This window comes from Hyaena hyaena, unplaced genomic scaffold, assembly GCF_003009895.1.
Source record: "Hyaena hyaena isolate Hyena2069 unplaced genomic scaffold, ASM300989v1 scaffold_445, whole genome shotgun sequence".
NCBI lineage: Eukaryota > Metazoa > Chordata > Mammalia > Carnivora > Hyaenidae > Hyaena > Hyaena hyaena.
This window is the reverse complement of record NW_024081077.1, coordinates 865228-887966: the sequence shown is the minus strand read 5'-3', so window position 1 is coordinate 887966 and position 22739 is coordinate 865228. Positions and strand designations below refer to the sequence as shown.

The 22739-nt window shown below is 36.7% G+C and overlaps 1 protein-coding gene across 1 annotated transcript in view; it reads right to left on the bottom strand.

Moving 5' to 3' along the window:
• The window catches only part of NELL2 (neural EGFL like 2), a 340664-nt gene that overhangs the window by 8043 nt on the left and 309882 nt on the right, over positions 1 to 22739 (bottom strand). The window contains exons 16-19 of the mRNA XM_039253298.1: positions 15035 to 15175; positions 4869 to 5062; positions 3702 to 3878; positions 2000 to 2224 (exon numbers count right to left, since the gene is read on the bottom strand). Of these exons, the coding sequence (XP_039109229.1) occupies positions 2000 to 2224; positions 3702 to 3878; positions 4869 to 5062; positions 15035 to 15175 (737 nt within the window). The remainder of the gene's footprint in view (positions 1 to 1999; positions 2225 to 3701; positions 3879 to 4868; positions 5063 to 15034; positions 15176 to 22739) is intronic.

Below are 22739 nucleotides of genomic sequence, written 5' to 3'. Positions count from 1 at the left end.
AATTTAAGTAGCCACATCTGGCTATGGACTACAATACTGGACGGCATAGCTCTAGACAATAAAGTGCTAGGTAATAATTTCCAGGAACAGTTGTGTCTGTTTTGCTTATCATTACAATCCTAGCACCAGCATAATGCCAGCATAATTTGTCTTTATTGACTAAGATATTCAAATAACTCATGGGGGGAAGGACAGGGAGATAATAAGTAAAAATGGTGTTCTGAGAGCCCCAAATTGTGAAAAGTACTCACCTCCAATGCAATATCTGGAGCCTCTTTTGCATACATTTTATTTTTAAAATAACACAAAATATACATAATAAAAAGTTATATTTGGGATAAATCTGGTAAAATAGAACATATTTTTATAACTCATATTTAATAAGGGAAAATGGAAATAGCACCGGGTAGTAACTTCTGAGAGTCAGCATTTATTTGTCAAAAAATGAAACTAATCTAAAATACATTTTCTGAAATACATTCCTATCATGGGCCCCCAAATCCTACTAGTTGTTTATAAGGCAGTATATGACAAGCTTGTTCATGCTCTTCACTCAGAAAACACTCTCATGTTTTTCTATTACTGAATTCAGTTTTCTTATTGGAAATATCTATGTGAGCTATATTTGGTGTGTGTTTTTCATCATATTACCCGGTATATATTTTTGCTGCCACTTCTCGGAACAATAATCTTACTTAGATTAAGAATGTAAAGGGACTCAACTTTAATTGATAATTCAATGTCAGAAAGTATTTCCCTGTTGGTTATTAATGCTAAAGTTTCTACATATGCACTGCTAAATGTACTCAGATTAAATGTATACTAAAGCAACACTGCATATACATTAGTCACTTTTAGTCGTAGTAGCAGTAACTTTCAAATTTGCTAATGCACTTCCAGAAAACCACATTAAGTGTTCACTCAAAAAGCTTTGCTTGATTGACAAAAATTACACTGATTCAAAGAGACAGAAATTTTGGTTTGAAATAGATAATACTATCTCAAAGCTTAAAGCAGTTTATATTTCTTTGTCCGTTACATCTAGCCACTCTGGTAAGAATTCGTGTTAAGTGAATCTGAATTAAACTGCTCTACAGGAAAAAAAATTAACGGAGATATTCACTTTAAAAAGCAATGTAGTTATAGCTATCTGGCCATGCTATGCTGGAAAAAATCTGAATCTTTGCTTTCTTGTGTTGTTGTTAAGCCTTCAGATTATTTACTTGGTTTTAGTGTTGATTCAAAAATTATGACTATGAAATAGAGTGGCCACTAAGTCAAATATTTGTAGGAACAATAATCAAGTAGAATGCTTTCAACTTTGCCAGTTATCTATGAATTCTGTACCCTGTCTACATTATCTGTATTTTTGTTCTCATTGGAGTAAAATGCACGTGCTCTATTTTCCTATGACAAAAAGAAGAAAAATCTTTATAATGATTTTTCTCCAACTGTAGGAATAAAGTATAGTAAACAACAGATCTTAAATTTTTTAACCTAATGCAACTGACCACAACAAACCAAGAAATATGCCCATTTTTTCCATATTGATTTTCACTTGGGAAAATGTAATATATTTACTTTGTCAATATATCTTACAGATCTCATAAAAGGACCTGATAAAAATCAATAAAATAATATTGTCTTCCATCATGAAAGGAGAAACATGAAGTTTGTGTTGCAGACTTTTTAAAAAAGATGTGTACAGTTAGATACCTTAGGGCAATTTAAGTAGGTTCTTTCTGTTCTGGTGACATAAATAACTGATTATTCTGTTTTTTTGATCATGCAGCTCCTTCTCCTTGAATGTGCTTTGAGGATGCACAGGGCAGTTAGCCTTGGCCCTAATAAAGCTGAGTGGCCCTCCTCCCACCTCTGTTGGAACAATAAATTAGAAAAACAAAACGCTTCCCATTGGCCAGGTTAAACACAGTAAATATCAAGGAGCCCTTGGGTACAGCTGGCCAAGTGCTCCCTACTTGAATTTAACAGGCTTTACCTTGCACTGGCAGAGAGTACACTCGGTGCCATGTTTGATCCAAGAGGATCCAGTAAAGCGAACCACATTCATCTCATCCAGGCAAGTTTTGGTGATGTCATTACGAATGGTGTCGGCCTGGCAAGGGTCAGTGACACAGCGCCGGCAGCATTCATTCTCTGGGAGGACACTGAATTCACACTCCACCTCTGGGCAAGGCAGAGGCCAACAGTCAACTTCCCCTTGCTGTAAAGAAAGCGGATGTGAAAGAGCAGAGGGAGAGGAAGGGAGGGCATGGAGGGAGGCAGGGAGAGAGGGAGCACACTGTTTACTAAATACTCCATTCATCTGATGGATATTTACACTTACATTTTCACAGCCATGAATCTGGCAAGGAATCTACAAAAGCCCCATCACAGTGCTGAGATCTATTCTGCAAGTGGCCTTTAAGAATGCTCAAGGATTAAACAAGAACAACAACGAATAAAAGCAACTGGCCTTTTTCTTAAACCAAGCTCCTGTCTTTTCTCTGACAAAGAATTATTATTTTCTATGGAAGAGGGTTTTATTTGAATGTTAGCATATTAGGTGTTTGGTTTTTTTTTTTTTCATTTTTTTACCCCCCCCCCACCTTCCCATTCATTCCCTTTTGCATAAAGAAAGTTTTGTCCATTCACAAGAAAATAAACTGAAATATGAAGGGAATTTATCAGGTTTTCTTTGTTCATTTTTATGCTTCTCAGTTTAGGGACTTTGGAGGAAAAAAACCCCAACAACTACGAACTGATTTCAGTCTTCTTTATGCCACACGGGAAAACTGTGTGAATTTGATCTTTTTAAAATGTAGTTACCACCTGTTTCCTATTTTCTTCATAATTCTGAATCTCATGGTCTTAGAGATGAAAGCAGCCTTCAGGCACAGAAAACTGACCTTGCTCTTTCAATTGATTTTTGAGTTGAAAGTATAAAAAAGAAGCAACAAAAAAAGCATTGCCTTCAAAATATCCTCACACAAATAGAAGGGAAACTAGCCATGACTTTAAAAGTAGCATCTGTGAAACTTATTTCTATAAAGATACATAGACCAATTTCCCTTTTCATTTACACTACTAAAAAGAAACAAGAAATTTGGTCAAATGAAAAAAGACTGGTGTTTTCTTCATCAAGTCTTCATTTTCTTGTTCACCTATTGATTCCAGTATAAGTTTTATAAACATATACATTCAATTCTAAAATTCTAATAAATATTTATTGCAAATCCGTATCATGTGTATAACAGGATGCCCCCCCCCCCCCAGAAGAGCAGTGATGGTAAAACTATTTAGAAGGGGGGGGGAAAAGTACATGTTTTTGTTTCTGTTTTGTAATTCTGAGCATGACTGATAGAAATGGATAAACCAAAGTTCTATTTGGACAAACGATGATACTTTTCAGGAATGCCGCTAAACTGAGGCTGAATGGGATTGGGGATGTTAGGAGAGTCTTCTCTTCTTCTGAGCTCCGGAAAGACATACACAACATGGCACACCACATGTAGTCTAGGATGTGCCTTCACGGGTCCTGGCTGCATGCCCACCATCTTGTCATCCTATACAGGCTCACTTGTAGTAACTGCCACACCATGGCCAGGTCCTGTGTACCAGTGGATGCGGGAGGGCATGACTGTCTCCCTCGTTAGGTTCTGGGCCCAAACTTTCCCTCTACTTCCTGTAGCTAAACTCACCAGGCAGCGGCACTGCTGGCAGTTCTGGACCCAGGTGTCACCACTGTTGTATAAGGTTTCCCCATTTTGATGGAGGCACTGACTGCTAAGCCTTGGGTCACATTCAGGGCAGCAAAAAAGATCAACCGTGGGATTCTCACAGTCACAGACCATCCGACGACACATTACAAATCCATTCTGTATGAGAAGGAAAAATGAAAGCATTTCCCCAAAGCCTCTATTTTTCAATATACTAGCATCAGTGTAGGAGATTTAAAGTTAAATTTTGTAGTTAACACCCAGAAATTACCCTAGCTGGAGAACTTCCAAGTTTGTGGCCAAAAATTTTCCAGAAATGGCCAGCATGAAGTAACCACCACACAGTCCTTATGTCTATGTAAACATGGGTATGCATATATAAATATACATGCATTTGTTTATTAGTACAGTGATTAGAATACTACCTCAATTTTGTTTTGTGCGAGGGCATGTGTATTTGTATTTAGTGGCTAGTCAACAATCTTTACCTATTGTTAAGTTTATGGAATATATTAGACCTTAAGTTTTGGTACAAACTCATTAATTTCTTTCATAATAATTGAGTCCTTGGCACATAATGTTATTCATCTAACTATAATATAAATCTCTGTTATCAACTGGGTAATAAAGTGGAACATCCTTCTAAAACTGAAACATAATCCAAGTAGACAGTTCTCACATATAGGCCATAGTATTTCCATTTTGGCTTCATCCATGCATTCACTCAAATATAATACTGTTACTGTGGAAGCACTTGCATAGTTAGCAACAAAGTTTTATTAACATGTGAATAAACACATTGTGGCATTTCTATACAATGATTTATATATATCAATTTCAAAAAACACAATACTGAGAGAAAGAAGCCAAAAAAAAAGCATGTTCTATATGTACTACTTGCCATATAGGGCTCTAGAATAAAAAAATCTAACCTACAGTGACCAAAATCAGTGTTTCCTTTGGGCTGAGAGTATGGGGCTAAGAAAGGACAGAGATAACATTATGAGTGGATGAAAATGTCCTTTTATACTAAGTGTGATAGTGGTTAAGCAGATGTATACCTTCTTTGAAGCTCATCAAGCTATACACTTACAATGTATGCAAATTACATCCCAATAAAAATGATGAAAAGTTTTTATTTATACCAACCTGACAAGAACAGACAGAGCATCGGTCATTTTCCAACACCCAAATCTGACCATTGTGCTTGATTTTTCCATCATGGATGCAGTCCCCTGTACAGTTCTTTCCATGCGGACATCGGCAATCGTATCCACCATCCAAGTTAAAGCAAATGGTATCATTGGCACAGCTATGCCTCCCAGTCCCACACTCATCGATATCTACGGCCAAGAAAAGGCAGCAGGCAATGTGCTTAGAATATGCTGGGTGTCCATCAGGCAAGTTGTCTCCAAAAGTAAAGCATTCGACTGTAAATTAATTTTCATTTTACTGGCATGCATTTCCTATTAAATGCTGACTAAAGCAATGTTAATGATCTAGGGATTTTAAAGGAAAACGTTATCATGCTTGATTTCAAACAGCAGACAACCTTGGTTAGATTCTCAACTTTTATACCTCTGTGAATACTATCAGGCTTTAAGAAACACTTACATTTTTTGAAAGTAGGAATAGAACTCAATTCATCAAACAAAAATCATTAGCAGTTGAAATTCTAAAAGTGCCTATGAGTTTTCATTGGGAAAATCATCCTCAAAGTTAAAATGGCGCTTATCCCAAATCCTTTCTTAGTGGGACATAAAATGTCACGGGACCTCTGAGGCATTTTATTCAGCTTTATGCCCTATTCTCACAGGCCTATCACCCTGTCACAGGGAAGCTCCCAGTGTTTCTGCCCAGGTGATTTCATGCTGTCCTCACACCCTGCCTCCTACCCACAGAGAGCAAGTGACCATCCGCAATTACTGTCTCTCTCACAAATAATCTCCCACTTCTTAACTTTTCCATTTCAGATGATCGTTTTGTCTCCTGCCTGACTCAACAGACAACGGCCCATTCTTCACCTGACCTCACCTATTCCATGGCAATCACAGCCTAAAGCATTTTCATACAGATGAAAAGCAAACATATCTTGACCCACGGATCAGGTCCATAAGAAGAGATGTGATTCATTTTATTTATCCCCATAATTTGAAGGTCACAAGCCAAAATACATCTCAGGGATATTGTATGAGTGGCAGTAAGCAGTTATTTCCTACTTCATCTGTTTCCTCTGAGTAAAGGTCAAGAAAGAAAGAATTAAATCACAGCAGGAAAAGTGGGTTACAGAGAAGATGGAATGGATGGCTTTTAACTGGAGGAACTGTACACTGCTTTTCTTAGAAAATTTTAAAGATAGACTCTAGTAGATCTCTCTCTTAAATGGTTTGGTTTCAACAGTATTAAAGACACGGACAAGTAGAAATTACATTTTAGCCATATTTAAATTCTTAAATATTAAGTTCTGTTATATATGCATTCCCAAAATAAGCCATATATTTCTATTTTCCTTGATTTTTATTAATTTCCATATCAACAAAACCAATGAACTGAGACAATGGCTGAAAAGATTTAAAAGAATTTTTTAATATTTATTTCTTTTGAGAGACAGAGAGAGAGAGAGAACACATAGAGTGTGAGGGGAGGAAAAGTAGAGACAGAGGAAGACACAGAATCCAAAGCAGGCTCCAGGCTCCAAGCTGTCATCACAAAGCCTGACAAAGGGCTTGATTCCACAAGTTGTGAGATCATGACATGAGCCAGTAAGCCACTTAACCAACTGAGCCACCCAGGCACCCCTGAAAAGATTTTCGTTATAACTAGTGAACACATTATTATAGCTTGATTTGTCAAGGATAATACTGCTTATAATTATAGACTATGTTTAAAAGCAGAACTATTAGCCAGAATGAGGTTATATTTCACATTTTTAAAAAAGTGCATTGGTTTATATATATATATAATTATATACATATAATTATTACTTATAAATATATAATTTTTTCAGATCAGAGAAATTTGGCTGATGCTACTTAGAGAAAGAGGAGCCAGAAGTGAAATTTTCTAAAACTTTATAATATAGCTCTATATTTGGTCTATTCAGAATGAGCTATACTTGATGACTTGACCATTGTCTATTAAATATTCTTATAATGAGGAATCATAGTAAGCAGGAAAAACATTAACCATAGTTATTTTGTCTCTTTGACCACAAACTCTACAAATACTTACTATATAACCCTTTAAATATCCACTATATGAATATTATTCTATTAATGGCAATTATTGGATTTTTACAGTCATTTCATTTTGCTTGACATATAAAAATAAAATCTCTGCTGCCAGGTAATGCATCTTTTTTTTTTTTTCTTAAAGGCAGAGATATACCTGGGATTTGTTGCAGAGGACAAAGAAGAGGTGTCAAGCCAAAAAAAGAACATGTGCTCTGAAATAAAGTACATTTATAATAAAGAAATAGAGCAAAAGGTTACAGCAACAGTTGATATGTACTTGTCATATCTGAAGAAATGTGTAGACATAAAATCATCTTGAACCAATGATTACCTTTTGCTGTACAATGGGATTTGAATTAATTTGAACTCATCTTTTTTGTTTTTTTCTTGCTTGTTATCTATACTAGGTTCTCCAATGCGGAGACTATTCTTGATTGCTAGTATAGAGTTTTAGAATTCATTGTTACATACAGTTTTATTATAATGTAAAATTCCTAAAATAAATATACATAAAGGGTGTAAATTCTGCTTTGAAAAACCTACTATAATACATAAAAATTCCAACTTTAAAAATACTAATAACTACTTTAGTGAGTTATTGAAGAAACCATCTTGCTAAATCAATCCAGCGGTCAGGTCTCATTTCTCATCTAACTTGATCTAGCAGCAGCATTTGATACAGTTCATTCCCTCTCCCTGATAAATGTCCTTTACTTGCTTCCTATCACATTAATAGTTCTTTCTGGATCTTTCTCCTGCCCACATACAGATTCTAGTGGCAATTAAACTGTGAATAAGATTTGGCCAAGCAAGAGGAGGTAAAGGGTAGTCTAGTTAGAGGTAAGGGTGTATTTGAAGGCCCAATGTTTACAGTCAGCAAGATGTGTTAGAGGGAATGAGTTGAATGTCTAGGAGGAACAGAGTAAGTAGACAGGAAGCTGAAGAGGTACTCAGGGCCCAAGTAAAGGTCATGTCAAGAAATCTGAACTCCATCATAAAGACAACGAAATGTCATTTAAGGGAATTGCAAAAAGAAAAAAAAAAGGCATAATCATATATTTAATTTAAAAAGATTCCTTAGGCTTCATTTTGGAAAAGGGACTTGAGTGGATTAAAATTTACAGCCAGGAGATCACTTAAAAGGCTGGTTCAGTAGTCCAGGCAAGCAATGGCCATATAATAAAGGCAAACACATAGTGGTTGGTATGTACCAGGTTCTAAACACATATAAATGATTCATTTAATCCTCACAACAACTGGAGGGTACAGTTATTATCTCCATTTTATAGGTCAGGAAGTTGAAGCATAGAAACATTGCATAATTTCTCCCAAGGTCACTCATCTAGTGGGGCATAGAGTCCAGACGAGAACCCATGCAGACAAGCTTCAATTCCAAGCTCTTAAGAACAGTGCTGTACTGACTGTTAGCAGTGGGGAAGTGCAGAGAAAGAAACACAGAGAATCTTCCAAAATAGAAACAACAACGATAAAGCAACTTAGTGATTTGACTTAACCTCAAAGATGAAGGAGAGGAAGTGGTCATGAATGATGTTTAGACTTCTGGCATGGAAAATGTGACTGATGCTATTTAGAAAAAAGAAGAGCAAGACTTCGCTGTGGAGTGAAAGTGGAGGGTAGGATGAGGAAAGACATGAGTTAGTTCACGACATGTTGAATTACACTTTCCTCTGGGCCTCCAGTAGGGCTGTCCAGTAAGTAGTTGGATATATGGGTCTAGACTTCAGAAAATAGAACTGGGCCCAAATATGGATTTGGTCAAGATATATTTTTTCACCATTTCCTTTCTCAAAAATAATCCTTCAGAGTCAAGTTCAAACTTATTAGCAAGACATTTAAAGCTACTTCTTTCGCTTGCATCTCTTTCCCTTTCTTGACTTGCCAATAAACACATCATACTTGAAACATACAAATGGTAGATACTCAAGCCCTTCTTGTTCCAAATCAAAAATAATTTCTCCCTTTTTCCCCTCATAGATCAGAATTTATATTTTTCTCAACTATTTATTATTTTCAACCTTTTTGCTTTCTCCTCTGTTAAGAAACTCAGTGCATTCTATTTTGCATGACAGTTGTGGTCCATATTTTATCTCTTCTATAAGCTGAGAGCAGTGACCATACTTCCTTTATATTTCTATGCAGCAGATGCCTGGCAATTTATCTCAAGGTACTTGTGTATATATTCAGAACTACTTGTTTAGGTGAATTTGATTCATTTCATTAGTGTCCTTCTTCTTGATTTAGGTTAAGAATTTATAGTATTTAGCTTGAACATAATACTCAAAAGAAGCTATCCCATAAACATCAATTTTTTTGGCCTTACAAGTTCAAAAACCTCACTAAGCTTAAAAATAATCCATAAAGCAATAGGGAGAAAAGAGAGCAAGAAATAAAATATTCTTATGTGAAAAAAACATTGGGCTTTATTCTCAGAGAGAGACATATTTTCAGGTATAGTAGAAGTTATGACATGGAAAAGGAAAATGGTACTCAGGCACATTATCTGGGGATTAAATATCTACACCTCTGGGATAAATAGATGAGCAAAAAAGCATATAATTTGTATGAATGCAGCTTATAAACATGTATGTTGTAGATTACTCAACTGCAGCCTAAAAAGTAGTGAAGGAGTACATAGTTATTTACTCATGTCTTCAGAGTAATTGTAAACCTACTGCTATGGCTTTGTCCACAGTAAATGTCTTTTTTTTTTTTTCCGCCAGCAACAGAAAAATGGCACCTGCTCAGATATAATCATACTCTTAAAATTGTATCCTTCTAAATACTAATATTACAATTCTACAAATCACTGAAATCACAGTAAATGGATAGTTGTTTAGAAGAAGTATTTTAGTCTTTTTTATATAACATAGATTTTAAAGGAATCCAGAACATTGTCTTCTAAAAAAGTCATAGATTTTTATAATTATTATAAATTCTATTGAAAGATAACAGTAGAGTCATCTTTCCAGAGTCATATTTTTTTTTTAAATAAGATTTTCTACTGCTTCTGTGTTTACAGTATTTCCTTGAAAAGTCTTTTTTGCATAGGCGTCTCATACAATCCTTTACTTCCCTATTTTCATCTTTAACATGTATTATTTGAGGGCTAGTTTGATTTTCCTGGTTATTTTAGGAACACCCATGAATGCACTAATTATGTTTTGTCATTTTTTCCTGATCACTACTTTATATATTTAGTTCTACCAGATGATATATCTACTATATATCCTACTATATATCTACTTCTTGCACAGGTTATGTTCCTAACATACTTCTGATTAAATATTATCTGTGTTATCTCACTCATTTTATCCATCTCCATCCATGTTTTTCATTAGACAAATCAGTATATTGTCAACCACATAACAAGCATTGTTCTAGGAACTGGTGGCTGACCAGCAAATAAAATCTGTGACCCTGGAAGCTTACAGTCCATGGGGGAGGGGAAGGGGAAAAAATAGTTACAACAGAGAGGGAGGGAGGCAAACCATAAGAGACTTTTCAATACAGAGAACAAACTGAGGGTGGATGGGCAGGTAGGGGAGAGGAGAAAATGGGTGATGGGCATTGAGGAGGGCACTTGTTGGGATGAGCACTGGGTGTTGTATGTAAGCGATGAACCATGGGAATCTACCCCAAAAACCAAGAGCACACTTTAAACACTGTATGTTAGCCAATTTGACAATAAATTATATATAAAAAAAAAAAACTTACAGACTATGGAAGATAATAATCAGGTAAACAATAGGTACAATCACTTCAGAAGAACTTTTAATTTCTATGAAGAAAAGGGAAGCAAAATAAGTAAAGAGTGCCAGAGAAGGATGCTATTTTAAGTTGAGTGTCTAGGAGAAGCCATTTGGGAGGAAACCTGAATTATATGAAAGAAGAACGCAAAGATCTGGGGAAGGACCTCCCAAACAAAAAGAACAGCACATAAGAAGGGAATCTGTTTGCTATATTTATGACATAGCAAGAAAGCCAAGTACCTCTAACATAGACCCTTGTAAACCATTGTTGGGATTTGGATTTTACTCTGAAGAGACATAGAAAGGCTCCAGGCATTGGAACGGAATTGGAGCATGCTCCTACTTCTGATTTCAAGAAATCATTCTGAGTGCTATAGCAAAAAGACTCTAGGGGAGTCCAGGTTATAAGTAGGGAGACCAATCTGGAGAAAGCTATTGTAGTCCAGACAAAAGATAACGATGGCTGAGACCAACATGGTAACAGTAGACAATGTGAGAAGTGGTCAGATTGGGAATATATTTGAAAATAGAAATTATGAGACTTGCTGATATATTGGATATGAAGTATAAAGAAAAGAAAGACATAATGATTCCAAGATGTTGGTTTGGGCAACTGTGTTTACCAGCTTGCAGGAATTAGAGAGTAAATAAAGAGTTGCATTTTAGTCAGTAATCCTGAGCTGTTCTTAAGAAATCCAAGTTAGATACCCAGTAGGCAACGAGATATATAAATCCACAACTAAGGAAAAGGTCTGAAAAAAGAATAGATAGATAGCATTTTCAACTATGGACCTGGCTGATTCAGTTTCAGAATGGATAGAGAAGATTGCCAAGTGCCTGGGGATACGTGAACATGTAGTCTTCTGGAGAGGTAAAGGAGAGACCCATACTGTAAGAGAAAGGCAGGAGGGACGCCTGGGTTGCTCAGTTGAGCATCTGACTTAGGCTCAGGTCACGATCTCATAGTCTCATGAGTTCAAGCCCTGCATTGGGCTCTCTGCTGTCAGCAGCATGGAGCCTGCTCTGGATCCTCTGTCCCTCTCTCTCTCTGCCCCTCCCCTACTTGCAATCTCTCTTGCAAAAATAAATAAAACATTTTAAAAAATGAAGAAAGACAGGAAAGAGTGGTGTCCTCAAAGCGAAGTGAAGAAAGTTGTTTTGAGAGGAAGCAATGCTCAAATGCTTGAGCTGTCAAGCAAAGAAACATTAACTGAGTAGTGATGTAAATTGTCAGTAATCTTGAAAGGAAAGCATTCAGTGGGCACAGTGGGATCAAAGTGTTGTTGGAAACAAGAGAATGGAGGTAAGAAATAGAGAAGATTCTTTCAGAGTTTTGTTCTAATAGGAAACAGAAAAATGTGGGAAATGTTTGGCAATCAGGTGATATCAGGGAAGTTATTCTTTGTTTTTATTGTACTTTTTAAAGATAGCTGCAACTCCAGGCTGTTTGTGGGCTGATGAGAATGATGGAAGAGAAAAAGTATTTATCATACAGAAGAGAAAGTGGGGACTACAAAGGCAAAGATCTCAAGCAGGTGAGAGGGGATGACAGGTAAAAGACTATGGAGGGAGAAATGAAAACTGAGTGAAACAGGAGGGAGGGGAAGCAGCAAAAACGGATATAAATACGAGTTATCTAGTGTAGCTCCTGGTGCAGAAGTGAAGTTCTGTTTTCTCAGTTAAATAAGAAGCAGGGCCATCAACAGAGAATGAAGAGAAAGGAAGTGGTACCTGAGGTTTGAGAGGAGAGAACGTGTGACATGGTTGTATCAGAGAGCTGAAAGGGAAAGTAACTAAGGACATGAAATAGGAATGCTCGGCTGTCTGTGGCCATACCACCCTGAATGCACCCAATCTTGTCTGATCTCAGAAGCTAAGCAGGGTTGGGCCTGGTTAGCAGTTGGATGGGAAGATGCTCGGCAAAGCTGATGGCCCCTGTAGGAGGTAGCCTATAGGACAGTGCCCGTGACTCTCACCATGTAATATTCATGCTCTTACATCTTCTCCCCTTGAATGTGGGTTGGCTAGGCCACTGATTCACTTCTAACAAACAGAGAAGCGATGAAATGGCACATCGGAGGTTAAGTTATAAAAAGAGTGTGGGCACTTACTCTAGGGAAGCCAGCTCCCATATCTTGAGGGAGCGCTGTAGAATGGTTCATGTGTTAAGGAAACCAGGCCAGTCAAAAGCCCCATGAGTGACCTTGGAAACAGTCTTGCTTCCCTTATTCCCACCCCAGACAAGTCTGCAAGATGAAACCACATCCCTGACCAACAATTCATGCAACCTCAGGAGAATCCATGAACCAGAGGCATCCAGCTAAGCTGTGCACAGATTCCTCACCCACACAAACTGTGAGATAATTTTGGTTGTTTTCAGCTGCTAAGTTTTGGGTGTAATTTGTTATGCATCAATAGATAAAGAATACGGCCCTCTTGAGATTTGCAGTCATAAATTTAAAAGATAGTGAAGGAGTGCCATTACAAATATAAAGGGAGATAGTCAGCAGAGGTATGTGCTTTTGCAATTCACGTTCTGACGCACAGAAATGGGTGTGTAAGGATACCAGGCAAAACTAAACACAGGTCAACCCTAGAGAAATGGAAAGGATGGGGAAGGGGAGAGATGAAATTAAGATGCATTTTCAGCTTTAATCTAAGATTTTGTGTATGATTTGCATGATTTATCATCAGCTTAGACTCATTCTACGTGTGTGTAACTTAAAGCAAAAGATAATCTTAACAAAAAGGGAGCACTTATAAACAAAAGGAGTAGACTTCTTCCCCGTGATAAACGATAGAATACAGGCAAAGTAGTTTATCGGGGAAGTGCAAAATCACACGGTTTGATCTGCCTCCTGCTTTGCAATCCGTGGCTCCTGGCATTCTCTACAGGGCTGGAAGTATTCACTCTGGGATAATCACAGTGCAGGGCAAAGCCCTCAACTTACAGTTAGGTGGTTATTTGCAAATGCCAGGTTTTGCCCCTGGTCAGGCAATGGCATCTCCACTCCTATGCAAAAAACCCAGAAGAACTCTCTGCTGAAGGTCCTGAGCTACATAGCCGCCAGCAAAGCACAAAGCACACTGAAAACATATGTCACCCAAGTCAGCTTCACGTTTCTCTGGGGGAAAACCCTTCGAGGTCCAAGAATAAAAGACATCTTATCATTTAGGTGTCAAGCACTATTAAGTTAGATTCTCCAAGGCTTTCACCTACTGTGTCATTTTAGTCACATTATTCTTGTAGGCTGTTAATCTATGAAGGTGTAAATACAAATGGAAAAAATAATAACTTCTTGAGGTGTACTGTGTTTTCCATTCCTGTACCAAACTCCTGACGCCAAATCCATCTGGTGTGGGTGGTTTCCCCGGCAATTGCTCACTGGGCTTTGTATATTCTGCCTGCTTTTGAAAACTCATGCCCTTCAATAGAGAGTATAGAGGAACAGAGTTGTCAATTCACTGAAAATAATTCAAAATTAATGGTAAATAACTGAATATAATCTGATTGATTTTTTCATTCCTGTTAGATTGAAATCTTCTTTGAAGCAGGGATCATATTTTCTATATCTAACATTCAACATTCACTAAACATCTCTTACTTTGCCAGCAAAGTGGTATGTTAGGAATAGTCCAGAGTAGTACGTATTGTGAATATTATCCTTGGCATTAGCATAGCCACAGTATTATCATATTATCTCTACCTCTGTTTTCCTTTTATCTTGATTTCCTCATCTATTTTTTCTAGCTCTTTTTGGTTCACATTTGTGCATGTCACCATTAAAATTTTCTTCTGATACTACGGGTTTATTCATTCTAAAAACACCTTTCAACAGTTACAAGTATCCACAGAGAACTGGTTTAGTGTCACAAATTTTAAATATCTAAAAATCAATTAATTATCATGATTAATAAGCAAAGATTAGATCTTAACATGTTTCCAATCACTCTTACATAAACACATAGCAAAAGCCACCAATAACTTCAATGTTAATTTTTGTAATGTTTATTACTTTTTGAGAGAGAGAGAGAAACAGAGCACGAGTGGGGAATGTGCAGAGAGAGGAGGAAACACAGAATTTGAAGCAGGCTGTAGGCTCCAAGCTGTCAGCACAGAGCCTGACACAGCGCCCAAACTCACCAACTGTGAGATCATGACCTGAGCCGAAGTCAGATGCTTAACTGACTGAGCCACCCAGGCACCCCAATAACTTCAACATTAGATCAATGTCTACTATTTACATCTTACTGTATATCCCTCAAGTTTAAAAAGTGTTCTTAAACTCCAGTTTTTCTCCCTTGTACTGACCTTCACAAGATTCTCCACTTGGTGAAAACATCCCATTGTCATGGTAGCCATCTCTGCACTCACAGTGGTACCATCCAGGCAGGTTAATGCAGTTAGCACGACTGTCACACTGAACAAAGCCGTCAGAGCACTCATCAATATCTGTTTGGCAAAGAAAACAAAAATGGGATGTTATACAATTGCTGCTTTTCTCCGCCCAAAACTAAAATATTCTGCTAGACAGCTACTAAATTTTTTAGTGCCATCAACTCCTTAAAACTGGGAAAACATAAACTCAAGTCTACTTAGTTGTTGAAGGCTATACAGAAAGAAGGTAGTGATATTAGTCACAGGAGAAATATCTAGATAGCTTCCCTGTTGTGGAAGGCCTCTAACTTCAAAAAAATGACAAGAAACCATGTATGAGAGTCATTAGTGCTGCTCACTGTAGAATTCTAGCTCTTCTTCTGGACATGAGCTAGGATTGCCATGTGAATGCATGAAGCCAATTAGGAAGTGGCATGTGTCACTTCTAGGCAGAGCCTTCAAGACACACATGTTCCCTTCCCCATCACAACGTCCAGCAATTTCCAGGGGCTCTAAAGATCATCCTGAGTTCCTAAGTGAGGATGATGTGGGGCACATTCATCCTCTACTTGGGATGGACATAGAATATGAGCAGAAAACCAACTTTTTTGCTGAGATTTTAGGATCTTTTATTACTATAGGCACAACCTATCCCTTTCCCCCGACTAAAATCTCATTCGTCTCCAATATACAGCAATAGTACTCACACAGCAGCATGCTTCATATTTCCAAGAATATATACCATTTGTGCCACTTTTTAATGGGTTTCACATATATTATCTCATTCAATTCCCCCCCCCCACCAAAAAATCTTGCCAGGTAGATAGCATACTGAACATATGAGAAAAACCAAAACAAGGCAAAAGGAAATCACGGGATTTAACCAATGTCACCTCAATGTTCATATTTGCCTGACTATCAAGTGTGTGTTCCTTCATCTAAACAGACACAGGCTGAGATTGGCAAAAGTGTTTAAGCAAAGAGATCTATGTATCTTGAAACTTAGATATTTTCCTCCAGTGGCTTTTTACTACTTCCAATTAATATGAGCCCTTGATTCTCCTTGTTCAGACTGTTGAAAGATGATAACATCCAACACTAATCCAAGTCTCTTCCTTTGCTCACAGATGAGTTGTTTTATAAAGGGCCTCCTTCTTCTCATAACACTCCTGGTTTCCTTGGTACGTCAATTGTCTCAGACCCTGGGAAATGACTGGATGGCACGGCATTATCACAGCTGTAGTGTGATGATGAACATATGAACCCTACTTCTATCTTGATAGCCCTATGCCATGCCTGAAGATACCACTCGCCAAGGTAGGACAGCCCTTTCACACCTGCATTATAGTCTATGCTGCAGTGACCAGGCATGATGATGTCCTCAGTGCTGAAGGGAAGGCCTGCTGCTTTTTAGAGTCTTTTCCCTCAGGACAGTCCACGTCGGCTCCACAGAATCTACTTCCTTCCTACTTCAGTCTCATTTAACTCCAAATTCTTGGAAGTATATATTCCTTTCATTTTCTCTTTAAATTTTTCTTTGTTCAGTTTTGAAAGAAACAATTTTTTGAATAAGTTTTTTCTTTCTTTTTTTTTTTTTTTAGAGAGAAATAAGCCCAGAGTCCCTTCCCTTAAACAAGGTGCAAACCGTTCTCTCAGACTAGGTAATAGGCAAAAACTATATAGGTTTAATATCATTGTAATATTATAGCATTATTTCTTGAACTAAAAATGGTTTTGCCTCCAAAGTTCCTCTTCCGAAGAGTTAGTTCCGACCATCAGTAATTCCTACTGTCAAAACAATTGTTAGTGGTCAAATTGGCTAACCACGGACTTGCTGACAGATAGCTGATGTGATTGCTTCCATTTACTTAGGCCTCTTAGGTTTTGTGAAACAGCTTATTTGTATTTTAGGGGTCTCCCTACATGATAAATCTCTGATTAGAAATGGGGCCAAAACGCCATGCTCACTTCAGCTTTGTACAGTCTTTTCTTCTAACCCAAATGATGCAGAAAATTGATTATGTCATTTCTTAAGTGCATGGACAAAAGAAAACAGGTTGGGATTTCAGCTTTAGAAGTGGGTGCATTGGAAGAAAGGTCACAAGGGGCTATTACAGAGTATCTGGTCATTAGTGTTGGGGATTTGCAAGTAACTATTAATGGTACAGAACCTTCTCTACTGAAACAATTTTCACATGTATACTTAACCTTTAATTTAGTTCTTTTCTTGTTGCTGAACATAGTTACAGGGTTAGCTCAGATCTCATGACAAAGATATATATTTCAATTTTTACTTCTCCCTTACTTTCTCTCCTCACTCTTCCCACTCACTGGAGCCGCTCCTTAACTGTCTCATGCCTACTTCTCTTTCCTACATTGCAGCACACTTCCATGAGCTAGAAACAAGCTCACTGAAGTTTAATAGGAATGCTACGCATTTACTACTTAGTGTTCTGAAGACTGGGGATACAAACATATGCTGGACAAAATGTATTTCCATTTACTGTTTGGGTTTTTATTATTTCATTATTACTACTAAGTAGTATTTTAGAGAACGGATATGCAAATATATGCACCGCTCATTAATTTGCCATTCAATATTTATTAAATGCCTGTTTTGCGTCAAGTACTAGGTACTGGAAAAACAAGGATGGACAAACCAGAAGTAATTTCTGCCCTCAGTGAGTTTAATACACATCTAAATTGTGTTTTAAGGGAATTAAATTTCTTTTTTTTTAATGTTTTATTTATTTCGGGGAGAGAGAGAGAGAGAGAGAGACAGCGTGAGCAGGGGAGGGTCAGAGAGAGAGGGAGTCACAGACTGAAACAGGCTCCAGGCTCTGAGCTGTCAGTCAGCACAGAGACTGACGCGGGGCTCGAACCCATGAACCATGAGATCATGACCTAAGCGAAAGTCAGACGCTTAACCGACTAAGCCACCCAGGCATCCCAAAGGGAATTAAATTTCTAAAAATCTGAAATGACAATCATATAGGACAGTGTCTCCCAAAATGTCTCACATCACCAGTGGCATGTTATTTTGGTGACAATATATTTCAATGGCTACATATTTATATTTCTACATTATTTCCATTTATAGCAAGTGATGCTAATAGTACAGTAGTGACATTATATTTGAATTTAAAAAGTGAGGATTACAGAAACAGTATTCAGTAAACATCAGAATAAACATTCTATGAATACAACAAAAATTATGAAGCTGGTACATAAATGACTTAAGTTTAGAAAACACCAAAATACGGTATGGAGCAATTATTCACATTCAGAAGAATTTGCTGAGTAATTCCTCAGGCAGTGAAATGCCTTAATTCATTTAAAATACCACTCAATTTATAAAATATATAAGATGGATATGTCATGACGCCACAAATCATATACTCACTAAACTAGCTGGATAATTTATATTACTTCATTTTACATTTTCACTTTCCTGCTAATTTTGGTTTGTGCATGCAAATGTTTCTACTTTAGAGAAAGTCAGTAGAAAAGGAAAGAGTGCTTGAATCACCAAAGTTATTCACTTTCCACCAGAAGGTATGTTTGTTTGGCTCATGGCTCTAATTAAAGCCAAAGCTAAAATAAACAGCCTTATCTGTGAGCTATTTGATGTGTGTATGTATGCCCTTAGCTATTCACTAAATATGTGTAAGTGAAGATTTGAAATCTGATCCACAATTTAAGAAGTATATATTATCCATACCTGAATTTGAATATTACTATGAATTATAATACATAAATCACATACATATTGTGCGCATTTTCAAATATGCACATATTGTGCTTTATATATTGTGTACTGCCAGAAAACAGTAAAAAAAAAAAAAAGCTTTCAAAGAATTCATTTCTTGGCTATTTTCTTTTGGTCAGTAACACTTCACATTATCTAAGTGAGTTAGATAGACAGAGAACAGTAGACCTAGGAAAGGAAAATGTTATTATTTCATTCCACGTAAGAACTACCAAGTTTGAACAAATTACTTTCCAAGCTGAATAAAAGTATTCAAAAAGATTAGTACGGGGTGTATAAGCTGGTATGATTTGGTCTTGATTATAAAGACCTTAATTCCGTACTCTGTAGGTACACTATATGGAAAACTAAAAATACATTTTATGAAAAACTGTGATTTCATTACATATTCCATCTTAGATAGAACTAGTTCCCACTTCCCTAGAGACAATTAAAACTTTCTCAGTAGCAACACTGAGAACAGTCAGCTCGTGCTGATATTAAAATGCTTTCCCAAAGCACAGAGATTCCAAACTCCAAATAATATTTAGTCATCCAACAATAGTCATAAATAGTAGTCATACTCCAGGGATCAAAATCAACTTAGATATAAAAGTGGAAGGCATTGTTGAGGATAGATTTTCTAGAAAGCACATATGTTTTGAGGCAATCATTAAAAACAAATCAACAATCAGAAAAACAAGGAAGAAAAATATGTGAATAAAAAAAGCTCACACATATCAGTGTCTTGTTTTCTTTGTCTCCCTCAAGTATGGTGACACACGAATGAATGCCTTCTACAATATCACAGACCACTGGTTTCAACTGAAAATGGCTTTTGCCATCAGCATTTAAAGTGTCACTCTAGGGGTAGCTGGGTGGCGCAGGTGGTTGAGTCTGACTTCGGTTCAGGTTATGACCTCACGGTTTGTGAGTTCGAGCCCTGTGTCAGGCTCTGTGCTGACAGCTCGGAGCCTGGAGCCTGTTTTGGATTCTGTGTCTCTCTCTCTTTCTGCCCCTCCCCTGCTTATGCTCTGTCTCTCTCTTTCTCTCTCAAAATTAAAGAAACATTTAAAAAAAAAATAAAGGGTCACTTTAGACAATGACAAATTATTTCCTTGTAAAATTAAATATAGTTATAAAATGAGACACTTGAGTGATAAACAACTTCTTTGTCATACACAGTAAAAATTATTTCTATCATACAAACATAACTAAGAATAAACATGTGCAAATGTCTAGAATCATCCATACCTAAAGTAGACCCTAATCATTAGTTTAACCTGCTCCTTTTTAAGCTAAGAGAAAACTGATTAGCTGTTACTTTATACAAAAGAAGAGAAAATTCTGTTCTTTTTAAAAATGAGCACATTATTTTTCATGCCAAAGTCAAATAATGAGAGTACTGTCTTTCATATTCTTTATCATTAATAAAAACCTGACATCATTTCTCGTAAAAAATAGTACATGGACTATTTATATTACTGTCATATGCACTGGTAGTTAAATTATATTGACAAACAGCAGGCAATTAAACATCCTGAAAACAATTAATCAACTCTTGATCACCCACATGTGGATTATTTGTTTTCTAGATTATCTGCAGCATTTTTTTTAATCACAAGGTCACTTCCCTCTGTCATTTGCTGAGCTTCTGGGAAGTCTATTTTTAACACTTAGATGTGAGTATTCAAGGATTGCAAACTCATTTGAGCATTGTATTATTTTTAATATCTAGACTAGATTTGGATATAAAATATTGTCCAGAATTTCATAAGAATGATTTTTTATAATTTTTTTGAAAATAAAATAGGACAACACATGTAAATAAACTTTGAAAATCATAAAACTCTTTTCACAAGTTGGGTGATAAAATTGCAGATTTAATGAAAATTACTTTCATTACATTAGTGTTCATAAGTAGGAAGTTAATGACTGCTCTTTAAAAAACATAATACAAATGCAAATATAAAATACGTATCATATCGTTTAGTCCTCCCTACAACTATGTAAGATGTTCTTATCCCTATGTCACAAAGAAGCAGTGAGAACAGATACACTGTCCAAGTTTATACAATAGACTCGAATTCTTTTAACTACAGAGTCCAGAGTTTTTCCCACTTTAAGCCTCTCAAGACCAACACTTGCAGAAACTGTGTAAGCGTTGAGATAACTCAGTATATATGCTAATGGGAGTGAATTCCAACTCGGGCTTTTAGCTAGTACAACTTTGAATATTTTGTCAAACCTCTCTGAGTTTGCTGGTTTTGAACTAGAAATAATACCCTCTCTGTTAATAGTTTCCTGTTTAGTACTGTTAACTATGCAAGGCCTCATTGGAGTGGTCCTGGCTCCTCTAGGCATTTAATATGCATTGCCCCTACAGCTCTGAAATAACTCTTCGCAGTTGACAGAGCATGTTTGCTTATACCACTTGATTACTGGGAAGAATCAAGACACCTTGATTTTTCTTATGGTTCCTGGGGTCTTATTACTTTACCATTTCGTTTTTCCCTTCACAGTCTTTGCCTATTCTGTCCCTATTGCCTAGAATGCTCCTCTCTTTTTCTCATTCCCTTACCCAGTTAGTTAACTATTTCTCACTTGTCTTTGTCTCATATTAAAATTAATTTCCTGGGTGGCTCAGTTGATTAAACGTCCAACACTTGAATTCAGCTCAGATCATGATCTTGTGAGAGTGAGCCCTGTGTCAGGCTCTGTGCTGACAGCAAGGGGCCTTCTTGCTCTCTGCCCCTCCCCTACTCAGGCACACTCTCTCTTTCTCAAAAAGTAAATAAATAAACTTAAAAAAACATTAATTTCCTTTGGGAAAGCCTTCCTTGAATCCAAAGGCTATGTTAGATCTCCTAGTACTCATTATTTTTTGTACTTTCTCCATTGTGTCCCTTGTGTTTTGCCTTAATAGTAACTATCATGAGGGATTTTTTGGGGGGTGGCTGGGTGTCTAAACTTGCAAATATTACATTGTCTTAGAGTCACTTCAATTCTAGAGAAAGCTGTCTTTCCCCCCACTTTTCAAAAGTATCTTGATTGTTTGATCTTTTTGTCTATCACTTTGTGACTTTCTCACTAAAAAAACAAAACAAAAAATGGAGGAGGGGAAAGTCTACATTGATTCTGTAGATTGATCTGACATCTCTACATTATTGCTTCTTGTAATCCAGATACATGATATATTTCCTTTTTCTCTAATAATTTTTATAGTTTTTGTAGTTTTCTGAAAGGATGTCTTAGGCAATTTTGCCAGGATTTATTCCTAAATATAGTTTTTTACCTTCTTTTTTAAAAAAAAAAACTATTTTTTCCAATTTTACCAAGGTATAATGGACAAATAAAATTGTAAGATATTTAAAGTGTAAAGAATGATGGCTATATATATAGTATGAAAGGATTTCCCCCATTGACTTAATGAACACTACCATTACCTTATATATCTTTTTTTTTCGTGAAAACATTTAAGTTCTATTCCCTTAGCAAATTTCAATTATACAATACAGGGTTATCAACTATAGTTACTGTTATACATTACCTTCAGACTTAAAAACCAAACTTACTGAGGTAAAATTTATATACAAAAGTATCACCAACAATTTCATGAGTTTTTAACACATTACCACTATCATAATTATAAGATAGAAAACACTTTCTTTATCCCCAAGACTTCCTCTATATCAACTATACTTGAAAATAATAATTTGTATAAATTTTCATTTTGAGTACCATATGAGCAGTGGCTATCCCTGATTTTCTTTTTCCCTTCCCTTCCCTCTTCCCTTCCCTCTTCCCTTCCCTCTTCCCTTCCCTCTTCCCTTCCCTCTTCCCTTCCCTCTTCCCTTCCCTCTTCCCTTCCCTCTTCCCTTCCCTCTTCCC